Here is a 21,471-nt window from a genome sequence, read left to right as displayed (position 1 = left end):
GGGGACAACATGCAAGCTCCACACGGAACAGTTCCACCCGGGAATAGAACCGGGACATTCTCGCTGTGAGGCAACCACTGCCCCCCCTGTGCAGCCCTTTTTTTTATTCAATTTTTTTTTTTTTTCACTTGAAACTAATCCTGATTTGACTCCATACGCAATTGCATCAGAAGATAGGAAAAAGTTGTCGTAAAGTTGCAGAGATCAAGTCCTCGAAGTCGTGTCCGTAGTCTTTCTGGGAGGCGGAGTCTCAGTTTGAGTCTGTGATGTATGGACCCCTATAGTTCCCCAAAGTGAATTCTTTTATTCATCTTATGTGCTGCAGATAAATCATTTTTACTTCCTGAGACCGCTGTGACTCTCTATGAATAAACATCAGTGTGTTCCCTCAGCAGCACAAGGGAGGTGAGGCGCCTGATTCTCTGAGCTTCTGACGGCATGCGTTCCTTCACAGGCTTCATAAATTATCAGCTGTTGTTGTCCAACTTCTATATACTCACATCAAACAGCTTTGCAAAACTTTAACACACTCTGGCAAAAACAAAAAAAAAATCTATCTGCGTCACTTTTATTGATCACTTTTAATGAATCAGAACAACAAGATGCAGAAAACCTTTTCATGCTGTTTGTGGATGTTCAGCTCCCAAACTGCATTTGTTTCATGGTTTCTGTTTAAACTCAGCCGATAGTTCCAGCATTCTTTAGTGTTCTGAGGTGATAAAGCAGCTAAAGAGGATGGACGATTGAAGGAAGCGCTTTGACCTTGTTGTGGTTTCACTGCAGAACATTTCTGTTTTGCTTTTGTAAATCAGTTTTGAACGGTGAGTTGAGGTAATGTTCCTAAACTCCTGCTGAGCTTTTTTACATTTTTAATGCGGTCCCTCCTGTGTATCACCACATCAATATTTAGTTTTAGTGTTCAAATTTCTGTTTTTTATGCATAAAGTTTCCTGGAATGTAGTCAAAAAGTTAGACGTTTACGATCTACTTTATTTCTAAAAGCTAAAAAACTGCATCTAGATTTTTAGTTTTATTTTTTTTAATTTTTTTCAAACAACAAAATACTAGATAGTTTCTTTTTTTATTGGGACTCTTGCCCTTATAGCTTTGCATTTGAAAAAAAAAAAAGTAATAAGTTGGCTCCTGGAAAACAGAATAAATCTATGACACAGCTGTGACATAACCGCAGCTCTAATTGATAGAATATTGAAACATTTAATCAAAGCGGGAGCTTATCAGACATTTGACGTGCTCCGTGAAATAATTAGCTTTTTATCAGATTAACCTTAAAGTGTTGGCCATCTTTTTACCGCTGTCGTGCTTTGACATTATTTTGAAGTACAAACGCCAATTGAAGATAACTTCCAGCGAGGATAACCAGATGCGCTGGATGCACAAAGTGTGAAGATTAAAACAGTGAGAAAGAAGGTCATTAGTTTGAAGCCTGGGAGGGGTGGAGGTCCAACTGTATGTGATGCACTTCTGTTGGGTTGGGCAGAATGAAATGACTTACACAAAGCATTTCCAGCAGGGATCTGCTCCCCATGATCTTTAGAATTTAGTTAAAAATTAAACCGAACTGTTAGGAAATGTTCTTGTACCGAGCTTGATGCTAGTTTTGGGAATACAAGCAGGAAGCAGTTTGTTGTTTTGTGGGATTTCCAAGCAGCATTTAGGAGATTTTAAAAGGTTTGCTAAACCTGCGTAAAGAAATCCTTCATGAAGTTGGTCATATTTTTGGTTTCTTATGAATTATTTAAATTATATCTGGATAACTCAGCCCCTTTGTCATTCACTGCTAATTCAGCCCATTCTTGAACGCCCTGGTCAGTTGTGTCCACACTGGACAAGCCGGGACAGACAGGGAGGGGCTTCTTCTTCTTGAGCTTTTCTGCTGTTGACTAGTGCAAGTCTGCCATCTACAGTTGGAACAGGTTTGGTACTAAATGTCCAAGTGATGCAAATCTAATTCCAGGTTTTTTCTTGACAGCTCCATTCTGTTATATGACAGACTTGGTGTCATGTAATTCACAAATCACAATTGTTCATTTCTCCTCCATGATCAATTCATGGTTTTCACTTTCACTTGAATAAATAAGGACGACATCTATTTGTCACTGCCAAATCCAAATCCCAGATTGGTCAAAGTTCTACCGGGTTTTGATGTTTTTTTGCTTAGAGCCTGAAAACCGATCATAGAAACTTGCATAGTGACGGATGAACACAAGCGTTTTGAACACGGTTGCTTGAAATGTGCAAACATAGACTTTTCATTGGAAGTAGTCCCTTGAACGCGCGTTGAACATAACTTAAGTGTCGCAGTACTTGCTCCCTGTACCAGATTTTGTTACAGCAGGGTCATCATTGCTTTAATAATCTACTGATCATAGATTTTCTCATTTGGTCATCATGTTGTTGAGAGTTTTCTTACACATTCGGCTCCAAAGCTTTCTACCTTTTTTTTTTGTTTCGTAACGAGCTCTGAGACTGCAGCTCCAGTAGAATACATTCTCCACTTCTAGCCTGTAGAAAATGTACTCGTCTTTTCTCAGTCATTAGAGGATGGAACATTTCTTCCAGGAAGTACAATTCCCTGCTTCACAAAAGCACCATTTCTGTTTTCCTCGTCCAGTTTGTTGTTCAGTTGAAGTCCCTGGTTTCCGTATTTAATCATCACCTTTGCGTCTTCTTCCAAGAAAGAAGCAGGGATCTGTTAGAATTGACTCTGCTCTGTCTTGTCGGTACTCAAAGTGATGTGGTTGTTTAAACCACATAAGCTGGCTTTGGCTTGTTTTTTTTGTTTTTTTTCTCAACGTCTGAATCAACAATGGCGGAACCCACCACAGAAGTTATCACAGTATTTCTGCAAATGACTGAACTCTGGGTTGAACCTAAAGTCTGAGGGACCCTTGTAAGAGTACGTAGATACGGTGTAGTGATTTATTTGAATAGCATTTCCATTCAGAGCATAATTTGTGGTTGACAATTCGTTTCAGTTGACATGGTATCATTTTTGAATGATCCGAGTCACTGACCTTGAATTGATCCACGACATCTGTAGCCAAAATTCAACCAGTGTGACTTGGAGATAAATACCTGGATACTGGACAGTGCAGGTGAAGTTTTCCAAATTCCTTGGATTTCTTGTAAGATAATCAAGTGTAAGTTCAATATGTTTACAAACAAACAAGTAAACAAGAATTTGATGGTAAATCCATTTACATTTTAGTTTCCTAAAGTTCAGTCCAGTGTTGTTTTTCCAAATCCAAATAATCCAAAGGGAACATTCTTAGAACATTCTACCTAACTAGATGGTCACATGTCTTTGCTAAATTCAAAGTGTTTCCACACCTTGGACTGGAATGATGGTTTGATCAGGTTTTGCTGCATCATGTGTGTTGTCCGCTGTGATGCATTTGGTTGTTTTTACATTAGAGTTAAATAAAACGACTTTGTCTTAATCCATTCACTTTTGAAATTATTCTAAAAAGGGTATTGTTTGATTTGATGAACAACTGGCCTCAGATCTGGTTGGATCATAGGAATAGAAATCGATTAATCAACTAAGTGGTTAAATCGTTGCAAAACAGAATTATAATTACAACCCTATCTCCCAATTGGTCATTTACAAGTGTTGCTTTCAAGCAACATTAGACGTCGACACTGTACTTTGAACAAATAAATTGTTTATACTCCAGGGATTATATGTATGGTGAGCTTTAAACTAATCTGTATAGGTAGGTACATGTGACCATGCCTTTACACCTCTGCCTCACAAGCTGGAGTGTGCCTGATGATGTCAGAATCCAGGTGGCAGAGTCATTCTCCTGTGATTTCTAGAGCTTCTTATAGAGCAGGCTGGATCATATTCAACATGGGGCTCTCGGAGCAGCGCTCTTTGCTCCAATTTGTGAGAACAGACTCTCTGAAGCGGGTAGATGATGATGATGATGGCAGTCAACTTCAACCCACCTCAGCATGTAACCTGCGTCCAATCCTGAGGCAAATAGGAAGTTCCTATAGCTTCCTAAATTGTCCCAGGACTTCATTTATTTCAGACAAAAATGGAGTGTGAACTTCGAATGAATATTCAACACGGTTTTCTCGGAAAACGGAATAATGCCTCGCCAAGTACTGAGAGCTGCAGGTCAGAAGGTCCTGTAGGATCCCATATGACTTTTCTTGACAGGATATCAAGACCTCTGCTGACTGTAAAACAACGATGACTGAAAGATGTGGTCAGATGGCTCATTATTTTGTAGAACCAATTTAAAGTTGACAGCTCTCCCCCAATCCCTGCTTTACCCGCAGTCTGTTTTCCTTGGTTATTAATTTTGAAACAGGAATAATTGTGTCCTGTTTGCTCTCTATCTGTAGCTCTGGGGCCACATTGCTTATTTAAGGCCACTGCTGCGTTAGGGTTTGTCTGCCACCTGTCAATCAAGAGACTTTTGTGTGGTTAGGTCAGACATAAAAATAACTCCACCTTACAGTTGCGGTGAACACAAAACAAAGCTGCAAGAGTCTAAAATAGTTTTTCTTGTTGGTAGTTTGATCATTGGAGTGAATAGAATTGCTTTTGCAACAACGCCCCTAGAGGTTACTCGATGAACAGCACTGAGTCTGGTGTAAGGGCACAGTTCAACAGCATTAACTGTATGTCATAAGTGCATATAACCCTTGTGCTATCTTGTGGGGTCCAGATGACCCCACTCCCAACGTTAACGTGCTTGGGAGTGGGGTCATCTGGACCCCACAAGACAGCACAAGGGTTAAAGGAGTTTCACTCCAGAAGCTACAGAGCTCCTGCTCAGGTTGGCCCCCATCGAAACCTTTCAGTTTTTCAGCTTGCACCTAACGTCTGGAGTCCTCCAGCAAAGAGAGGAGTGCAAGTGTGATGAAGGGAAGGAGAGCTGCTATTATAAGAACCGGGGCCTGACACTGGCCCAGCAGGAAACTAGAGAGGTGTTGCAGAAAAGAGAACTGATCCTGTCAAAAAGGCTCCTCTCTGCTCTCCGTGCATAGCTTTCCACTCCCTGAAACAGAGTTGTATTTGATTTTTTTTTACCGCATGTTTGCCCAGTTTTAATGGGAAAATATCTGGAAAAAATTACCTGACACCTTTTTCTTTTTCTTTTTTTTTCTCTAAAGGCTGTGGCCCCTCTGAAAGAAAAGATTCATGACCTGGAGCAAAGGTATGTATTCCTGCTGCACAAACCTGTGCTTAACATTGGAGACACTGATTAATAGCATGCCTCCTGTTTTTCAATATTAGCATATTCTTGCCTTACAGTACACAAGCGGGTTCAAACAAAAGGCTGAAAAGCTATTAGTGGAATTTGTGGAGCCTTTTTCTTTGCCTCACTGATTTATTTAAATTATGGTTTTTAGTCCATTTAATTTCCATAGGAAGCAAAACATAGCAAACTGTCTGCGAAGGCAGCAAAATTTAAATCATATCAGCCCGTAGAAGAGAGATGGTGACAAAGGGCACAAAAGCTAATTATCTGAATTTACTGATTGTTTTTTAAGGATGCTGCAAACCTTTTGTATCAGCTTTGTTGTTGTTTTTTTTGTGAACTCCCATTATTTGTTAGCAAAATGTATTTTCTTTTACTTTTTTGGAATAATCTGAATGTAAAAGTATTGAGACACGGATAAGAAATGAATGTCCTTGACCTTGATGAAGCCCAGACTGTTGTGGGATCGTTTTAAAAAACTAAAACTGGAAAAATGGTTTTCCACACAAAGAATCTCCTGAGGGCCCACAGCTGATTATTGAAGCTGTGTGGGCGCAGATGACTGTAGCGTCTGCTTCTGCAGTCGCGCAGCTGCTGCTAATGCCATCACTACATCTGGTGGCTCTGACATAGGTTTGACTTGAATGCCATTGAGATAGAAATGCCTGGAATGTTACAGGATGATACATTTGCCTTTTCTTTGCACATGATTTATAAAGGATTTTTGTTGTTGTTTTTCCTTAATTTTATTTTAGTTTGTCTGTTTATGTTCATTTCAAAGCTTTCATTTCAAATTTGTTAAAGCTTATCCATAAAGACCCACTGCAATAAAATGTTGTTTTTAACATGTGGCATTTTTCTGATGACTAAAGTTAAGCAAACAGTTGCATTTCTTGCTATTTCTTTATGCAAATCGTTGTGAATCAGGAACAAATGAAAAAATGCTGTTTGAAAAAGAGAGTATTTGTGACAAATAATCCTCTGCATTGGCCACAAGCTCCCTGCTCTAAACTCTCAGCAACGGCGAGGGGAAAGGGGGGTGGGGTTGCTTCACTTTAAAAATAAATGTAAAGATGATCAGAGTGGGTCTTAAAGGTTTATTATGGAACCCTTTTTGAAAGTTATATAGTTAGGTGTCTTTGTTCTTGAAACTGTCATCACTAAGGAGTTCATCTTTTCTTCTAGTGTCTCGCAGAAATACCCACCCGTGAAGTTTCTGTCTGAGAAAGATCGAAAAAGGATTTTGGTAAGTCCCACACTAGAGACGGTTCCCTTAAATACTCTGCTTTCCTTGGCCTGCTCTAAAAGCTGCAGTCTGGTAAGGATGAACACTGGCTGATCTGAAAGGAAAAGTCTTGTCGTCTTGCACGTGAACCTGGTGGTTGACTTTAATCTCTGACCATCTGGATGGAGTTCAGAAAAAACTGCACATCAGTCAAAGCACAAATCATGAAAGATGCAACTGTTTTCTGCTTTGTGTGGTTTGTTTTTTATTTTGTTCTGATTGGTGGTTGGTTTCAGTCAAATAAATGAGCATGTCTTGTAACTGCGTGATGTTGCAGGCGTTTTGATTTGCTTGAATGCAATCTAAAAAGAAAACCCACCAACCATCAAATCCCAACGTTTCCCGATTTCATCTACACACAGGATTTCCAACTCCTTATAAATGTTGTTTTTTTGTTTGTTTCTGTTTTAGTAATTAAGCACTAAAAATTGAAGAGATTCGGAGCTGTTTTACTGACTATCCTCTATTAGACACGTGGCAAACTAGCTTTTTTGGGAAACTTTGCTGCTTTTAAGACATTTTAGATCTCCACAACAGTTTTTTCTTTTCTTTTATCAAAATGTCAACTGGCACTATAACCACCCATATTTATGTGTTGATGAAGACCCATGTGACACACAAGGTTTTCTTTTTTGGTGCCAGGCAACTATTAACATTTTTAATAGCATGATTTACTGTGATTCACTGGAATTTACTGCAATGCTTGCAGCAAAAGTTTTATTTTAAAAGTAGTTTGCTTGAAAAACAAAAAGAGAGATTAGCAGAAAGCAGAAAGCACAATCAGAACATAACAGTCATGAGCAACAAGATGTCAACATTGAATCATCACTTTTGTTTATTGTATGATAAGTGGAACATACAGCAGAAACAATAAATGCTCCTGTTAGAGCTAAAGGGACAACCGTTACCAAAAAGAAAGAAATCACAAATATGATTCACTTTACCCACAACTGTATAGTCTACTTATGCTTTACTTAAACGTTTAAATGCTAAAAAATACACGTTTAAAACATTTATGAATCACTGTGTTGGAAATAAAAGTAAAAAGTTTTCTTCCAAACTGGAATCTACTTGTTTGATTCTGAATCAACTTTAACAGCAGAAGGGAGAATAAAACCCTGTTAAATAAAATAAAAAATAAACTATATGGGTTGTATTTGCTGATATATAAACAATGTTATAAACTGGAACCATGATTTATATTTAAGCATAGTATTTGTCTTTTGGCATGTTAAGTTTATATAAGGCATTTCATATCCCAAATTGACAAAGGTCCCATTTAAATCCAGTTTTCCAAAAGTACTATACCAAAAGGTAAATCGACTTCATAAGTTTTAAAATTAAAATTTGTCAAAATTTCACAAAAAAATGATTTTCTTTGGAGAAAACATGTCCCTTCTTTTTTACAATCATAAGTTCACAACAGTGCTCACTCTAAATTGAAGTTTTTATTGAGTCACAAGCTGCAAACAATCCTGTTAAACATGAACGATGAAGCCTCAGCTGACCAGAATAAAAAAAAGACCATGTTTATTTATCATCTTTAGATGTTTTTCAGGACACATGAGCAGAATGACCTACAGCAATGTTGTCTGAAGCTGTTCACGCTCCTGCAAAAGCCGTTTCAGACCCTGGCAGGGGATGCATATGTTAGCACAGTGTCCGTTCAGATTTCTGCACAGTAGAGTCAGCAATGATTGCTCCACCTTTTGGTTTAGGGGTTCAATTTTCAGAGGCAGTGTGTAAGATATATTTATCCAATTTAAAAATTGAAATGAAAATACACAAAAGTTAGTTCAAATGTTTAATTCCAGTTTAGTTATTATGGGGGATTTGTTCTAAAAATAACCTGCCATAGATGAAATACGGAAAGTAGGATTCAAGATGTTTTTTTAGGCTGTAAAACTCCTCACTATACATTTTTTATATATATATAAAAAGACTTATAGACTTTTCTCGGACAGACATAAACATTTTCACACTTTTCTCTCTTGTTTAAACTGTCAAAGTTCAAACCTTCATTGCAAAATAAGTCCAGGATTAGAGAATGAAAACAAAGATCTGATCACGATCAACGATGTATGTAGATCTGTTTAACTGCACGTATCTGTACAATAGACACAACATGGAAAAAAACTGATTGACAAGGTCTCTGGTGATACAGTGACTGAACACTGTAATCATTATTGTTGTTTCTCCTCAGCCAACGGCGTGTGCTGCCATCAGTCCCTCCCACATTCGGAAGCCCAAAAGCAAAGCCATCTGCAACAGGCTCCTTGATTAGTTTCTCTACAAATTTGCCCTGAATTTTTGCACTGTTCTGCAATTCCTCACCTCCAACCAAAGACATTTTAACAAAATAAATATTGGAGTCAGTTGGCCTACATTGATGTAGTTAAGCTCCAAATGTTTTTGCTTTTAGTTTTGATGACTGCCATCTCTTGATGAGCTCCTGTGCGTGTGTGCGTGCGTGCGTTTTTGTGTTGGGGGCGTTTTATATATTTTATGGCTGTTAGAATAAGATTGGGGTTGGTTTTAAGTTTCCTTTAAAATACACAAAGATGTACTTTGATTGACATCTGCATCCACTTTGAATTACATTGTGTTTAATAGTAACTTCCAGAATCGATTTAATTTGATTCGATTCACCAGAGCCTGGATCAGTTTGATTCACCAATTTTTTCTTCTTCTTACAATCCTTTCGATTCTATTCAATTTAGAATTTACACGGTTTACACATTTAGAAATATATAATAGAATTTTTTCAACCCAGCCCTACTGTGTAATAGAAGACAAAGATGTTTGTTTTTTATTATTACAGTGAGCCCCCGCTTATTCACGTTTCACTGTTCGCGGTTTCAGGTATTCGCATATTTTTCTTCTTCGGTCACTGTGACTCCTCTGGTTTATCACAAAAGCTCAGACAACTCAAGACGCTTGTATGAGACTTTTGCGCATGAAGGAGGCGCTGTAGGGGAGGAGGGGAGCGCAGATGAAGAGCACGCAGGTTCCTTCGGCCCCCATGTCAGCTGCTAAGGAATATTTCACAGCTAATATCCTGAAACACTGAGGAGGATAATCGCAGAGAAAACTGATCATCCGAAGGACTGAATGGTGAATGAAACCGGCCTCTTATGGAAGAAGTGACGCTCAAATCGCACTTAACTGATGAAGGAGGAAGGATGGGCTCTGTACTTTAAGGCACAGAGTAACTTGTCCCGTATTAAGTACAGTTTTTATTCCGTCGCTCTGAAATAAAAATAAAAAACTATTTATGATTGCAGTACACCAATGTTCTTATGAGTTTTACAAAGCCTCAGCTATGTTTTTGGTAAGTGAGGATTGGTGACGGTGGGCTATTTACCATATTTGCTAATCCTCAGAATCTACGTATAGAGAAAATCACCCACCCCCACCCCAGAAGAATTTAATGAAGAAAATAAACTAAGTATTTTCTGCACTATGACACACCAGATTATAACAAATAGTCTCATGAATAGTACATTCTTATGTCATATAAGGTACACCGAACTATAAGGCACATTAACCCTTGTGCTATCTTATGAGGTCCAGATGACCCCACCCTTTCTTTGACGTGTTATCCCTTCCATGACAAAGGTGGATAAAGATAAAGAGGATTTCATGTAGTCCATGTGAAATACGGTTCAGTGCACTGTCTTGTGGGGTCCAGATGACCCCACTCCCAATGTTAAAGTGCCTTGGATGGCATAAGGGCTAAGCGAGACAAAAGAGTCAGAGATAAGACCATCAGTCAGACTTTAAATGTGTTGACAGTAACTCTAGAACCTATTTGTAACACGCTACATGTTAGCCACATTAGTGTATTTACAATACCCTAACTCCCAACATGGTTTGAATCAGGAAAAGAAACCAGACTAATATCGCTAAAATAAATGCTGCTGTGACTACGCTAACTCCCAGGCTTGTTAGTAACACATAAAAAAAAAAAAAAACACACAGTCCGACACTGCTACACGTTAGTGTATACACCAAAATAACCAACCAAACGTTTTCACAGTGCGCCTAGTGCCTCTCAAAATCGTTTTGACATTAGTTAGCACAACCGTATATAACCATATAAGGTGCTCCAGATTACAAGGCTTATAAAATTAAGGCCTTTAAGTATGCCTTAAAGTGTGGAAAATACAATATAGATTAAGATCAGAACCTTGTTTGTTTAATTTGGTCTTTAAACCTGTAGAAAACACTAAGGATGAAAGTTGTTGTGCGTGTGTTTTGACTAGATCACCGGAGGAGCCGGTTTTGTTGGCTCCCATTTGACTGACAAACTGATGATGGACGGCCATGAGGTGACTGTGGTGGACAACTTCTTCACCGGGAGAAAACGAAACGTGGAGCACTGGATTGGCCATGAAAACTTTGAGCTGATCAATCATGATGTTGTTGAGCCGCTTTACATTGAAGGTGAGTAAATGCTGAAAACTATTATACGTTATAATTTGCGTTGCAGCCATTTTTGCCGGGGATATAAATACTCTGTTATTCAATTAACATTTATTGCAAAGAAATAAAACCTTTCTGTAAACACAGAGAAAGGGATTAAATCTGATGTAACAAAATTATTTAACTGTTGTATAACATTTGAATGGACACTAACTGGGATCGTTTGTATTATTCACACCACTGAAATCTCAGTACAGTGTTTGCCAAAGTACCCAACATTGTACTGAGATGGATGAGTCACCCATAATGACTCCATTCATTTATTTCACATTGACGATGATTGTACATTACCTTTACTTGAGCTAATGGCATTCTAGAAATTATCCAACTGTTATAGAGACACCTCTACAAAAAGACATTAATCATTAAAAGCAGAGGGAATCATTCAGACACATGAAATGCACTCAGCATTAAGTCAAGGTTCCAGAGATGCTGGGCTGCAACATGAATGCTCAAACCAGAAAGAGTAGTTGTGCATCTGCAGAGGAAATCTTCATGCCAAGATTCAGAGAAGACTGTAGGAATCAAAGCAAGATAAGATAAACAAAAGATTTTATAGTAATGGTCCAAATTCAAAATCTTAAATTAACCACACATTTTGTATCAGACTTTAAAAGGCACCGTTTGTGATTTACACTGCATTCACACATTTGCGCATCAGGGATGTTGAGTTTCAATATGAAGTCAAGATACATACGTGATCTGAGTTTCTGCGGTGCGATTTGGGTGTCGGGCGTGGCGTGTAGACCAATCAGGGACTCAGCTTTGGACACTTGACGTTTTTAGTGACTCGATCAAAGGGTAGAAAAATAAATCTAATTGGGTCGCTAGATGCGAGGAGTTTCATCCTGTACTTCCATCCATTTTCTTAACCCGCGGGGGTTACCGGAGACTGCCCCGGCTACTTTTACTTTTAGGCGAAGGTGGGATACACCCCGGACAGGCCGCCAGGCTGTCAATGATCTGGTGAACCCAGACATGCTGATGTGCTTGCCGGCGGCTCTGTAGATAGAGCTCTCTAAAACGTATAAGCCCAAGCTACTCACCCAGCATCATCCATGTTTTCCTTGATGTGGCAACGAATGAAGTCCAGAAGAACACTGGCCTTTTAAGTTGTCGAGTGCAGGTGTCGAGTAGTAAATTTGAGAGTCTAAAGAGAGGCGGCAGATGCAAATTTGACACGCGTGTTTTATCCGGTGTGAATGCAGTAACAGACCCTATAGCTACATGTTCTCTATCAAACACAGATATTTCTTCTTTTGTCATATTTTTTTCTTACCTGAGAGCTTTTGTTTAAGTCTATCAATAGCCTTTTTTTCTAGAAGTCCCAACTATCTCTGTCAAGCTTCTCTGGATATTTCTCAACAATAGCTGCGTTTACATGGACAAAAGTAATCGGAAAGAACGCCCTGATCGGAAGGAAAATGCGTCGTGTAAACACGGCGTTCGGAATACTCTGCCCCGATCAGACTCGTTCAGATCAAAATTTCTTTCCGATCGAAATAGGAGGGTTATTCCGATTGTTGATCTGATCGTGTTCCATGTAAACAGTTAATTCTGATCGTGTGTCACTACTGCTCTGGTTTACGTCACGCATAGAAGGTTCGGTGCTTCAGAGAAAGCTTTGGAGCGTATACAGGACCGACCGGCTGACCCGCGGGGTGTGAGCTTATAGCAGAAATGTCGCTCAGTCCTTAGAAACCGTTCAAACAATCATGTGGATTTGTGTTTCCAGTCATGTCCCGTCAAAATAAAGGCTGATGTTAATCACACATATTTACGTTCAGCCAAGATGCAGATTGCGGCATTTCCCGCATGGATTTTGTGTTCATCAAACAAGGCTAATGTTGTTAGCGCGTGTTAGCCCACTCCTAACCCTGACTTCTTCTGGCTCCGTTCTTCCTAAAAAAAAAAAAGCACTGACCACACGGATTAAAAATAAAACGATGAGCGAACAGGCGCTTCATAATATTCATAACATTAATAAAAGCACGTTTAGGAGATCATCTCGTATATCACAGAGCTGCTGCATGAATGTATATGGCAGCTCACGTTGTTTACAGCACGACCCATTTCCTCTTCCGGTATTTTCAACACTACTGCGCATGCCCAAATGATTTATTCTGACCGAAAGTGAGACCATGTGAACGTTATAATCGGAAAAAGGTTTTCTGCGCCCATGTACACGGTTGAATTCTAATCCGATCATTGATCTGATGTAGATATTTTGCCCATGAAACCGCGGCTAATGTCTTATACCAGTGTCCTTTGGATTTACTTGTTTCTAATTATGTCTGTCATCACACCTAAGGAGATTTCTTTGCTCTTGTCACCTTTTGTTCTGCCTTAAGTAATTTTCTTCATGGCCATTGTCCCTATACCAACCAACACTGCTTGTATCAAACATTTTCCCTTAAGTCAGACTTCCACTCTTGTCATACATCGGTTCTGACATTTCCCCTGCCCCTTTGACTTGTTTTAGCACTTATCTTTTAGACAGTTGAGCCCAAGTCCTTTACTTTCTCTTTCTGCTACTTTATTTCCTGTTGCATCTTTGTCTCTCCAAGCTGTCTTCCCTCAGTACATAACGCCTAGTCATCTGCAAACATTGTTGTCTTCTGAGATTTTACTAATCTTAACAATGCCTTTTGTTGCTTTGAGGTTTAGGATCATCTTCTGGTCCTGTCATGCCACAACTAATTAATTTTAGCTTTCTTTTGTAAGATCTGGAGGACATCCTACATCCACTGAACTCATCTCTTGCTGTCTTGACATTCTACCTAAAAATTATTTCAAATAGGTTTTACAGATCCTGGAGTCAAGATTGTGAACTTGTTTTTAACATCTGGTGTTTTCTCACAACCACTGAAAATAGCTGTAATCAAACCCCTCCTAAAAACGTACAGTCAAGGCAAAACGCAAATTAAAGACCAATATCAAACCCGCCATTTTTAAGTAAGATATGTACCAGCTAGCTCTTTCTGGTCATCTGGATCCGGTCATATCCCAGAGTCGAAACCAAACAGGGAGAAGCTGCATTTAGCTTCCATTATATGCCACAGATCTGGAACAGACTTCCAGAAAGCCTTAGATCAGCTGAAACAATCAGTTTATTCAAATCTTGGTTAAAGACCCATCTCATCTCATCTGCATTTAATTAGTTTGTATTTTTGATCGGTTTATATTCAAACATTTACATCAGCACTGTTACTTTAAGTTTTAAGTTTTTTTTAACTTTCTTTAAGGTTTTATTTAATTGATCACACCTCTACCATTTCATGTAATTGCTTTTCCTATTGTTTTATGTAAAGCACTTTGAATTGTCTTTGGACATGAAAGGTACTGTACAGGCAAACTTGCATTGCCTTGCCTTGACTAAGAAACCTGCGTTTCACATTGTCCTTTTTTGGACTGTTTCTTGCCCAAAAAGCCTTGGGGGAAAAAATCAAACACAGTTTTACTAATATAGGGTTGTAAGATATTGTAATACTAAGAAAAAACAACTTTTAATTTAGCTAAATCAAAGAGTGGAGCATGTGTGAAGTGTTCTTAAATTTGGACATTTGTGCTCGTTTTTTCAATACTGTGCGTTGGGGGCAATGCTTTTTGCAACCTTTGAGTTGAGGATGGTGGGATTAGATTTAAAGTACCTGGATAAATGTGTCCTAAATTAATTTGGTCCAAATATTGCCCCAGATCTTAGGGCTTTCATAAAGAAGATGTCAAAACAATGCTAATCAATAGCTGTTTGAAGGTTTTACCTAAAGCCTTGCTGCCCTTGTCAATAGTTGTCTATTTTTTATGCCAAAAAATAATTTAATTTAAACATATCACCTAATTAGATCATAAATTTTAAAGACCCACTCTGATCAAAATGTTGTTTTTGGTGTTGTTCTTGTGGCATTTTTATGATAGTGGAGGACATATATAAAGAAAATTAAACTTAATATTGCATCTCTGAGTATTTCTTTATTCAAGTCTTTGTAAATCAAGAGCAGACGAAAAGAAGAAGCTGCAAGGGCTGGCCACAAGTTCCCTGTTGTGATCCATTCAGATGCATCCACTTGGAGACAAATAGATCCATGTACGTCTTTGTTTTCCTCATCTGAACTGGAATCTGGCTCAAAACTGGACGGCTAGTTGGCTCCAAATAATGCTTGCTATTGCTCGCCATTTGATTTTAGGTTGAGGGTGTGAGGGGCCGTAAGCACCAGAGCGTGTGAACAGATGGGTAAAGGGAAATGGGGGCGGGGTTGCTCCCTACTAACAGTCTCTTCTTGCCCACAACTCCACTGCTGCTCTGTCTTACAAAACAACACAGGTTTTTGGATTTTGGCTAAAAACTGCCTAATCACAATTAAAAGACCAGTGGGAACGCTTTGAAAATAGAACAAAAGGCTATCCGAGTGGGACTTTACTGATGTGAAGGTGCAGTTGTTTCAGAAGCCAGATGATGTAGACATGTTTAGGTTGATTTGTTTAAGAACAGATATAGAATCCAAAAATTAAGTGGAATGTGGTGTATCTTTTCTCTTTAACCTTATTTAGTCAAATCATAAAAAAGAGACTCAATTGTCTATTTTTAATGTAAAAATTGTGTGAGGATGTTGGTCTGCCATTTGTTTCTTTAGTGACTTCATGTAGCTGTGCTTGGTTAGACTGTTTTGACCAACTTTTGCAAAATTAATGAAAGAAGTAGAATACTTCAGTGATGCATGAAAAAGTACAAGCAGCACTTTTCTTGTCATCTTGACTTAAAGACTGAGAGTGTAACCTTGCAGAGTTCATGTCTTTTTTTTAATTCTATAAATGATGGCGTTTTTTCTATTAAAATAGACAGCACAGAGCGTGACAAAGTGTTTTGTAGAAATCATCATCCCTAGAAAGATGGACTGTATCTACGTTCAGTTACTGTTGTTTTTCAGCCTTAGATTAAAAAAAATATGCCATCAGAACAATGCAGAACATACTAGTCGGACTCAGTCTGGTCTGACTGTTTTTGTATGTTTTTGAACAAATAATGAAAGTATATTTCTATTCAGAAACCCAACTGACCTGCTGCTGTAAAACCATTGAGATCTCTTTTTGAGAACTCTTCATCCATTCAAAACTTTGATCTTTATGTCTTTACCAGTTTTCTGTAAATCTTATTTTCTAATTGGATAATTAGGTTGGCTGTGTAGCAGCTTGCAGCATGAAATGTTGATGAAGCTTTCTTCATTAAATTAAAAACCTTTACTGTTTTTAACCCCCAATGTTACTGGGTAACTGGATACATTTTGCACTCTTTTGAAAAGCAAGTTCTGTCCTACAATCCTCAAAAACGTATTACTGGATATGTCGTCACATGACTACCGACGTGACACACACTCACCATTACCATGCATTGAGTCTTGCCCATCGTGCCGAGTGAAAAATTGACGAGGTCCAAACAAGTCTGCAAGGAATCACAAAAGGGGACGCAATGTTTTGCAATCAACTGCAAAAATGATAACACAATGATCCAATCGCGAAGAATCACCTTTCACGGTCTAGTAATTGCATTTTAATAGAGAGAAATCAGGCTGGGGAGCGTTAAGTGGCTGCTAAAGTGGGTTCTAGCAAATAACATGCTAGTTTGGTTCATCGAGGCATATCTTTTAGAAAGTGACACTTTACACGTATTTATGTGTATTTATGTGCGACCAGCACAGGAACCAATGGAAATTCCTGTTTGCCACACATAATACATGCAGCCAACATGCACACAGCTGCATTGTCCACATGTATTTTTAGTGCATCCAAGGCTAAATGTTTTTTTTGGTTGCAGGTATTTAAGGTTTAGGTCCCAGTAGTTGTCACACACCTAGGTGTGTGGCATTTGTTCTCCCCATCCTCTGGGGGAGTGGTGAGCTGCAGACACAGTTGTGCTCAGGAATCATTTGGTGGTTTAACTCTAACCCCTTAACCACTAACCCTTCCTTGTCAGCCAAGAAAAAAGTTCAGCACTGACCACTCGTATTTAGAAAATTATGTGCAAATAGTCACTTTTATTATAATAATATACAGTACAGACCAAAAGTTTGGACACACCTTCCCGTTCATTTGAATGAGAAGCTGTGTCCAAACTTTGGACTTCTGTACTGTATTTTACAGTATATGTACTTGTAAAGTTGTATATTGCAAAAATAATAAAATACAACAAAAGTTGTAGTTTCATTAATGTCCCTTCTTTCTGGCCGTCGGTGACAAGCATTTACAATCTCAGTTATATACTGTAGATTCTGGTACATGGGCAAAATCAAAAATCACAGATTTTTAAAAGCTGTTATTTTAACAGCAATGTGATACCTGTAACCCTAGAAGTGCAGTTCTTGCACTATTCAAAGATTAATCATTAGAGACAGTAAATATTTAAATATATCACAAGATCAATAATTAACCAAGGTTCAATTTGAGCTATGTTTTGTGAAAATTGGTTAAAAATGAGTGAGCTAGCCTTGATTTTTGTGGTTGACGCCTGCCTGTCCTAAATTGAAACAGCAGTGTTCCGTTGACGTAACCCAGGGGTCGGCAACCTTTTTTACTCAAAGAGCCATTTCGGACCGCCCCTAATGAAAAAAAAAGCACCCGGAGCCACAACCCGTTTTGACATCATTATATATATTATGCATGTATATATTATATCAAGGGTGCTCATTACGTCGATCGCGATCGATTTTCAAGGACATAAGTGTAGATTGCGGGCCAGAAAAGATTAAAAAAAAGTACTTCTTTCTTTTCATCTTCATGTTTATTTGTTACATGTTTATTTCAACATTATTGTTTATGTACCGATGATTAAAAACTACACAGTGAGTTTACATAAAGATACTTTTGTATTAACAGATGAGGCATTTTATTACAAAGACAGAAAGCAGCGACCATCGTATTCATGCTCTGCTGTAAACGGTGCAATGGGGGGAGCGTGGCATATTGTGAGGCATTTGGCGCTGCTGGCTCCGTATTGATCAGTATTGATGGGGAACAACGACTACTAATTTAGTGCTCCGTCCTCCGAACACACAATATATTTCACGCACACACCTCCGCTCCGTGCTCACACCCCCATCTCCACCTGCATGCGCCCCTCCCTCGTGGCACGCGCGCCCCTCAGCACAAACACACACTCCGCAACAGTATAAAGCGTGTGCCTCACAGCTTCCTTGATGAGCTCGTATTTATCGGGCGAGAACTGCAAAGCTTATAGCAGGAGGAGAAACGCGGGGCGGCTTTAATAAACTCCGGTTGCTGGACTTCTACCGGGGACATGATGTGCCGCGGGGAGAAAAAGACGTTCTGAAGGCAGAGTTTGTCAGAGGATGTCCGATTGGCCATTCTGCATGTCAATCAAGTCCCGTACTTTTCGGTGAGGATTTTGATTGGCTGGTGGATTTTCAAGAAGCACTCTCTTCCCCTTCAATCTCCCCCATGTCCCCGAAGATGACCCGTCGATCGCGACCGACGCAACGAGCTCCCCTGCTCTGAAACAGACATCACCGCACACGGGAGTCCAAAACACCGGCACAAACTCTCCGTCACCAGAAAGCCGCTCCCCGTTCCGTGCCACGCCAAGTCCCCGGCAGAAAATCACTCCAGACCCGGAGTGTTTATTGAAGCCGCCCCGCGTGTCTCCTCCTGCTATCAGCTCCTCAGCCCTCGCCCGACAAACACGAGCCCACCAAGGAAGCTGTTTTTTACGTGGCACGTGCCTCGCACGGAGCCAGCAGCGCCTTTGAAATGCCATGAAAAATGAACAAACTAAAATAAATTTGAATTTTTATAAAATACTCATTATTTTCCAAAGTCACAGGGAGCCACAACAGAAGGATGAAAGAGCCACATGTGGCTCTGAAACCATGGGTTGCCGACCCCTGACGTAACCCAACACAAAGCAATGGCGCCTGCATGCGCTCGTCACTGTGTATAGCAGCAACTAGGCAAAGGCCAATCCAGAAATATATATGGATTGTGAACACCATATGCCAATAGTGCATTTAAGAATGCCTGTTTAGCTCATTCTTGGACGTGCATCCCATGCTAGGTGTGTATGTTTTTACTTGGAGAAGCCTTTAGGACTGAAGAGTGGTGTAGTGGTTAATTAGCACTCTCGCCTCATAGCTAGAAGGCCCTGGTTAAAGTCCCAGCTGGGTTCTTTCTGTGTGAAGTTTGCATGTGCACTCTGTGCATGTGTGGGTTTTATCTGGTTTCCTCCCACAGTCCAAAAACACATTTTATAGGTTAGTTGATTGCTCTAGGTGTGACTGTGTGTGTAAGTGTGTGTGCTGGGTGACCTGTCCAGGGTGGACCCTGCCTTTGCCATACAATAGCTGGGATAGACTCCAGCAAAGGATTCAATAGGATCCGGACATAGTTTGATGGATGAAACATCCATCCATGCATCCATCCATCCATCCAAGGAATCCTGTGCTAAAAGAAATAGCTGTTAAATTCATGTTCTCAACTTTTTTTTCTTTATCGCTCTATGTCCAGCGTTTGTCTCTTGTGTTGAACCTCAGCGCCTCTGCAGTAAAGTAGCAAAATAAAGCATTGTCAGAGATTTGGAATAACATCAAGGTCATTCTGAACACTGGCAGTCATGCAACGATCACCAGGTCAAGGATTAATCGGATGATATTTTTTGCTGAAAAGCAAGTTTGAGTCTTTCAAAAAAAGAAAAGACTGGAGTTAGATAATCATTTAGGGATGATAAAAAGAAGAAAACATTCTAAAGATGAAGGCCAATATGAGTGAATGAATTAGAAGCCAAGGAGACCTGACCATCTTTTATTGCCATCCATCCATCCATACATCCATGATTGTTTAAAAGCTTGATCTTGCCAAATGTCACACAATCTGAGTAGCGTTAGGTCACTGGAAAAGGAAAGGCATAAAAGATCGAACTCTACTTTTATCGATTCATTTTTGATCTTTTAAGCTCGGATCAGTTCATATTGAGTAATCGTTTTTACCAACCCAGCCCTACTTCCTTTTGTCTTCCATTGTCCCTATGCTGGCAAAAAATACACACATATGCAAACAATAATCAATAAAAATATATCATCCATATATCATCCTTGATTATTGTGGTTTCTGCTCCTGGACTTTATTTCACAGCATCTGCAGATCAGGGATGTATGTCATCACCTTCATCTTCACTTAGGATCAAACGCTGTCATATGTGAGATGTGCACTGTTTGTTTTTATGAAGTTCATGTGTTAGAATATCACACAAACAAACGTGTGAATTCAAGGACTCCCAAGTGGGACTCCCAAACTTTTTCATGTGGATCTAAATGCCAGGGGTAGCATTCACTCTGTGGAACACGAGTTTGTCCTGTTTTGTGAGGCTTTCAAGATCTGTGATTCTGAGCGATAGCTGCCTATTGATGGGTCTTCAACGTCTGCTGTCGTGGGCTCAGTCGGCAAGCTCTATCGCCATATCAGGTTGACTCACACTTTTCAGAGCCGTGATGCTCTGTAGAGATGGATCAATGCTTTGCAGAGTGATGGAGACATATAAAGCATTTTTTCCCCTCTCTGAACTCACAGAATCGATTTGAAAACGACATCTGCATTGCAACGATAGCAGAAACTAAATACTTGGGGTGTATTATGCAGTGAGCTTGGTTGAACGTTCTCAAACTGGGGAAGTGAGATAGTGTACTAGCCTTTATTCCATGGTCCAAGTGAATACTCAACTCTGCAGGGTGCCTATTAAAAAGTGATGATGGTTACCTAAAACAGATGTTATGGTTGAATAGCCTGAATGTTCTGTATTATTGCGTCTACCTAAACATCAGTTGGTAACTGGAACAACAGAAACCTGAAAGATAAGTGGATATACATTATTCCACAGTTAATCACAACAGCAAGACATTTGAAAACATCTCTGTCCTTCAAATGGTTCTATGCTGGACATGACAATATCTATCCAATATATTCTCAATGACAATGTAGTCTTTAATTTTAGATAGTTTATTGTCTGTCTTTCTGTCTTTCTTACCTTAGTGCTGATACAGAATTCATATTTGTTAATAAATCATTTGATTATTAATTTATGAAAGAAATTGTTTAATGGTACACATTTAGTGATTGATGGAGATTTCTTGAAATCAAAGTGATTTAGGAAACTGTTTGAGGACTTTGTTTCTTTGACACACACGTCTGCTTCATCCTCTGGGCAAAAACGAGCTGAAATGATGCTTTGTCTCACTTACCATGAAGGACGGCATATATACCACTTTCCTCAGCTGCGAAAGAGCGAGATCGGTGTAGACTCGCTAGCCGTTACCATGACAACGTGTCGCACCATGTATCAAATAGTCAGCTTCTTGTGAAAACTGATTTAAATTGTAAAAATAACAAGATTAAGGTACTAGAATTGGCTCAATTTTTAATTCTTTTGTAAGTGACCATAGTGTAAGTGAGATAACGGCCATT

The 21,471-nt window shown here is 39.3% G+C and overlaps 1 protein-coding gene across 2 annotated transcripts in view; it reads left to right on the top strand.

Annotated features, from left to right (window-relative positions):
• Nucleotides 1–21,471, top strand: part of uxs1 (UDP-glucuronate decarboxylase 1) — a 61,822-nt gene that overhangs the window by 7,782 nt on the left and 32,569 nt on the right. For both annotated transcript variants that reach the window (XM_023950550.2, XM_078940115.1), the window contains 3 exons: nucleotides 5,152–5,195; nucleotides 6,426–6,486; nucleotides 10,791–10,971. In XM_023950550.2, the coding sequence (XP_023806318.1) occupies nucleotides 5,152–5,195; nucleotides 6,426–6,486; nucleotides 10,791–10,971 (286 nt within the window). The remainder of the gene's footprint in view (nucleotides 1–5,151; nucleotides 5,196–6,425; nucleotides 6,487–10,790; nucleotides 10,972–21,471) is intronic.

The sequence above is a fragment of the Oryzias latipes genome, chromosome 21 (assembly GCF_053564925.1).
Source record: "Oryzias latipes strain Hd-rR chromosome 21, Olatipes_Hd-rR_3.1".
Lineage (NCBI taxonomy): Eukaryota > Metazoa > Chordata > Actinopteri > Beloniformes > Adrianichthyidae > Oryzias > Oryzias latipes.
This window is presented reverse-complemented; position numbering and strand designations above follow the sequence as displayed.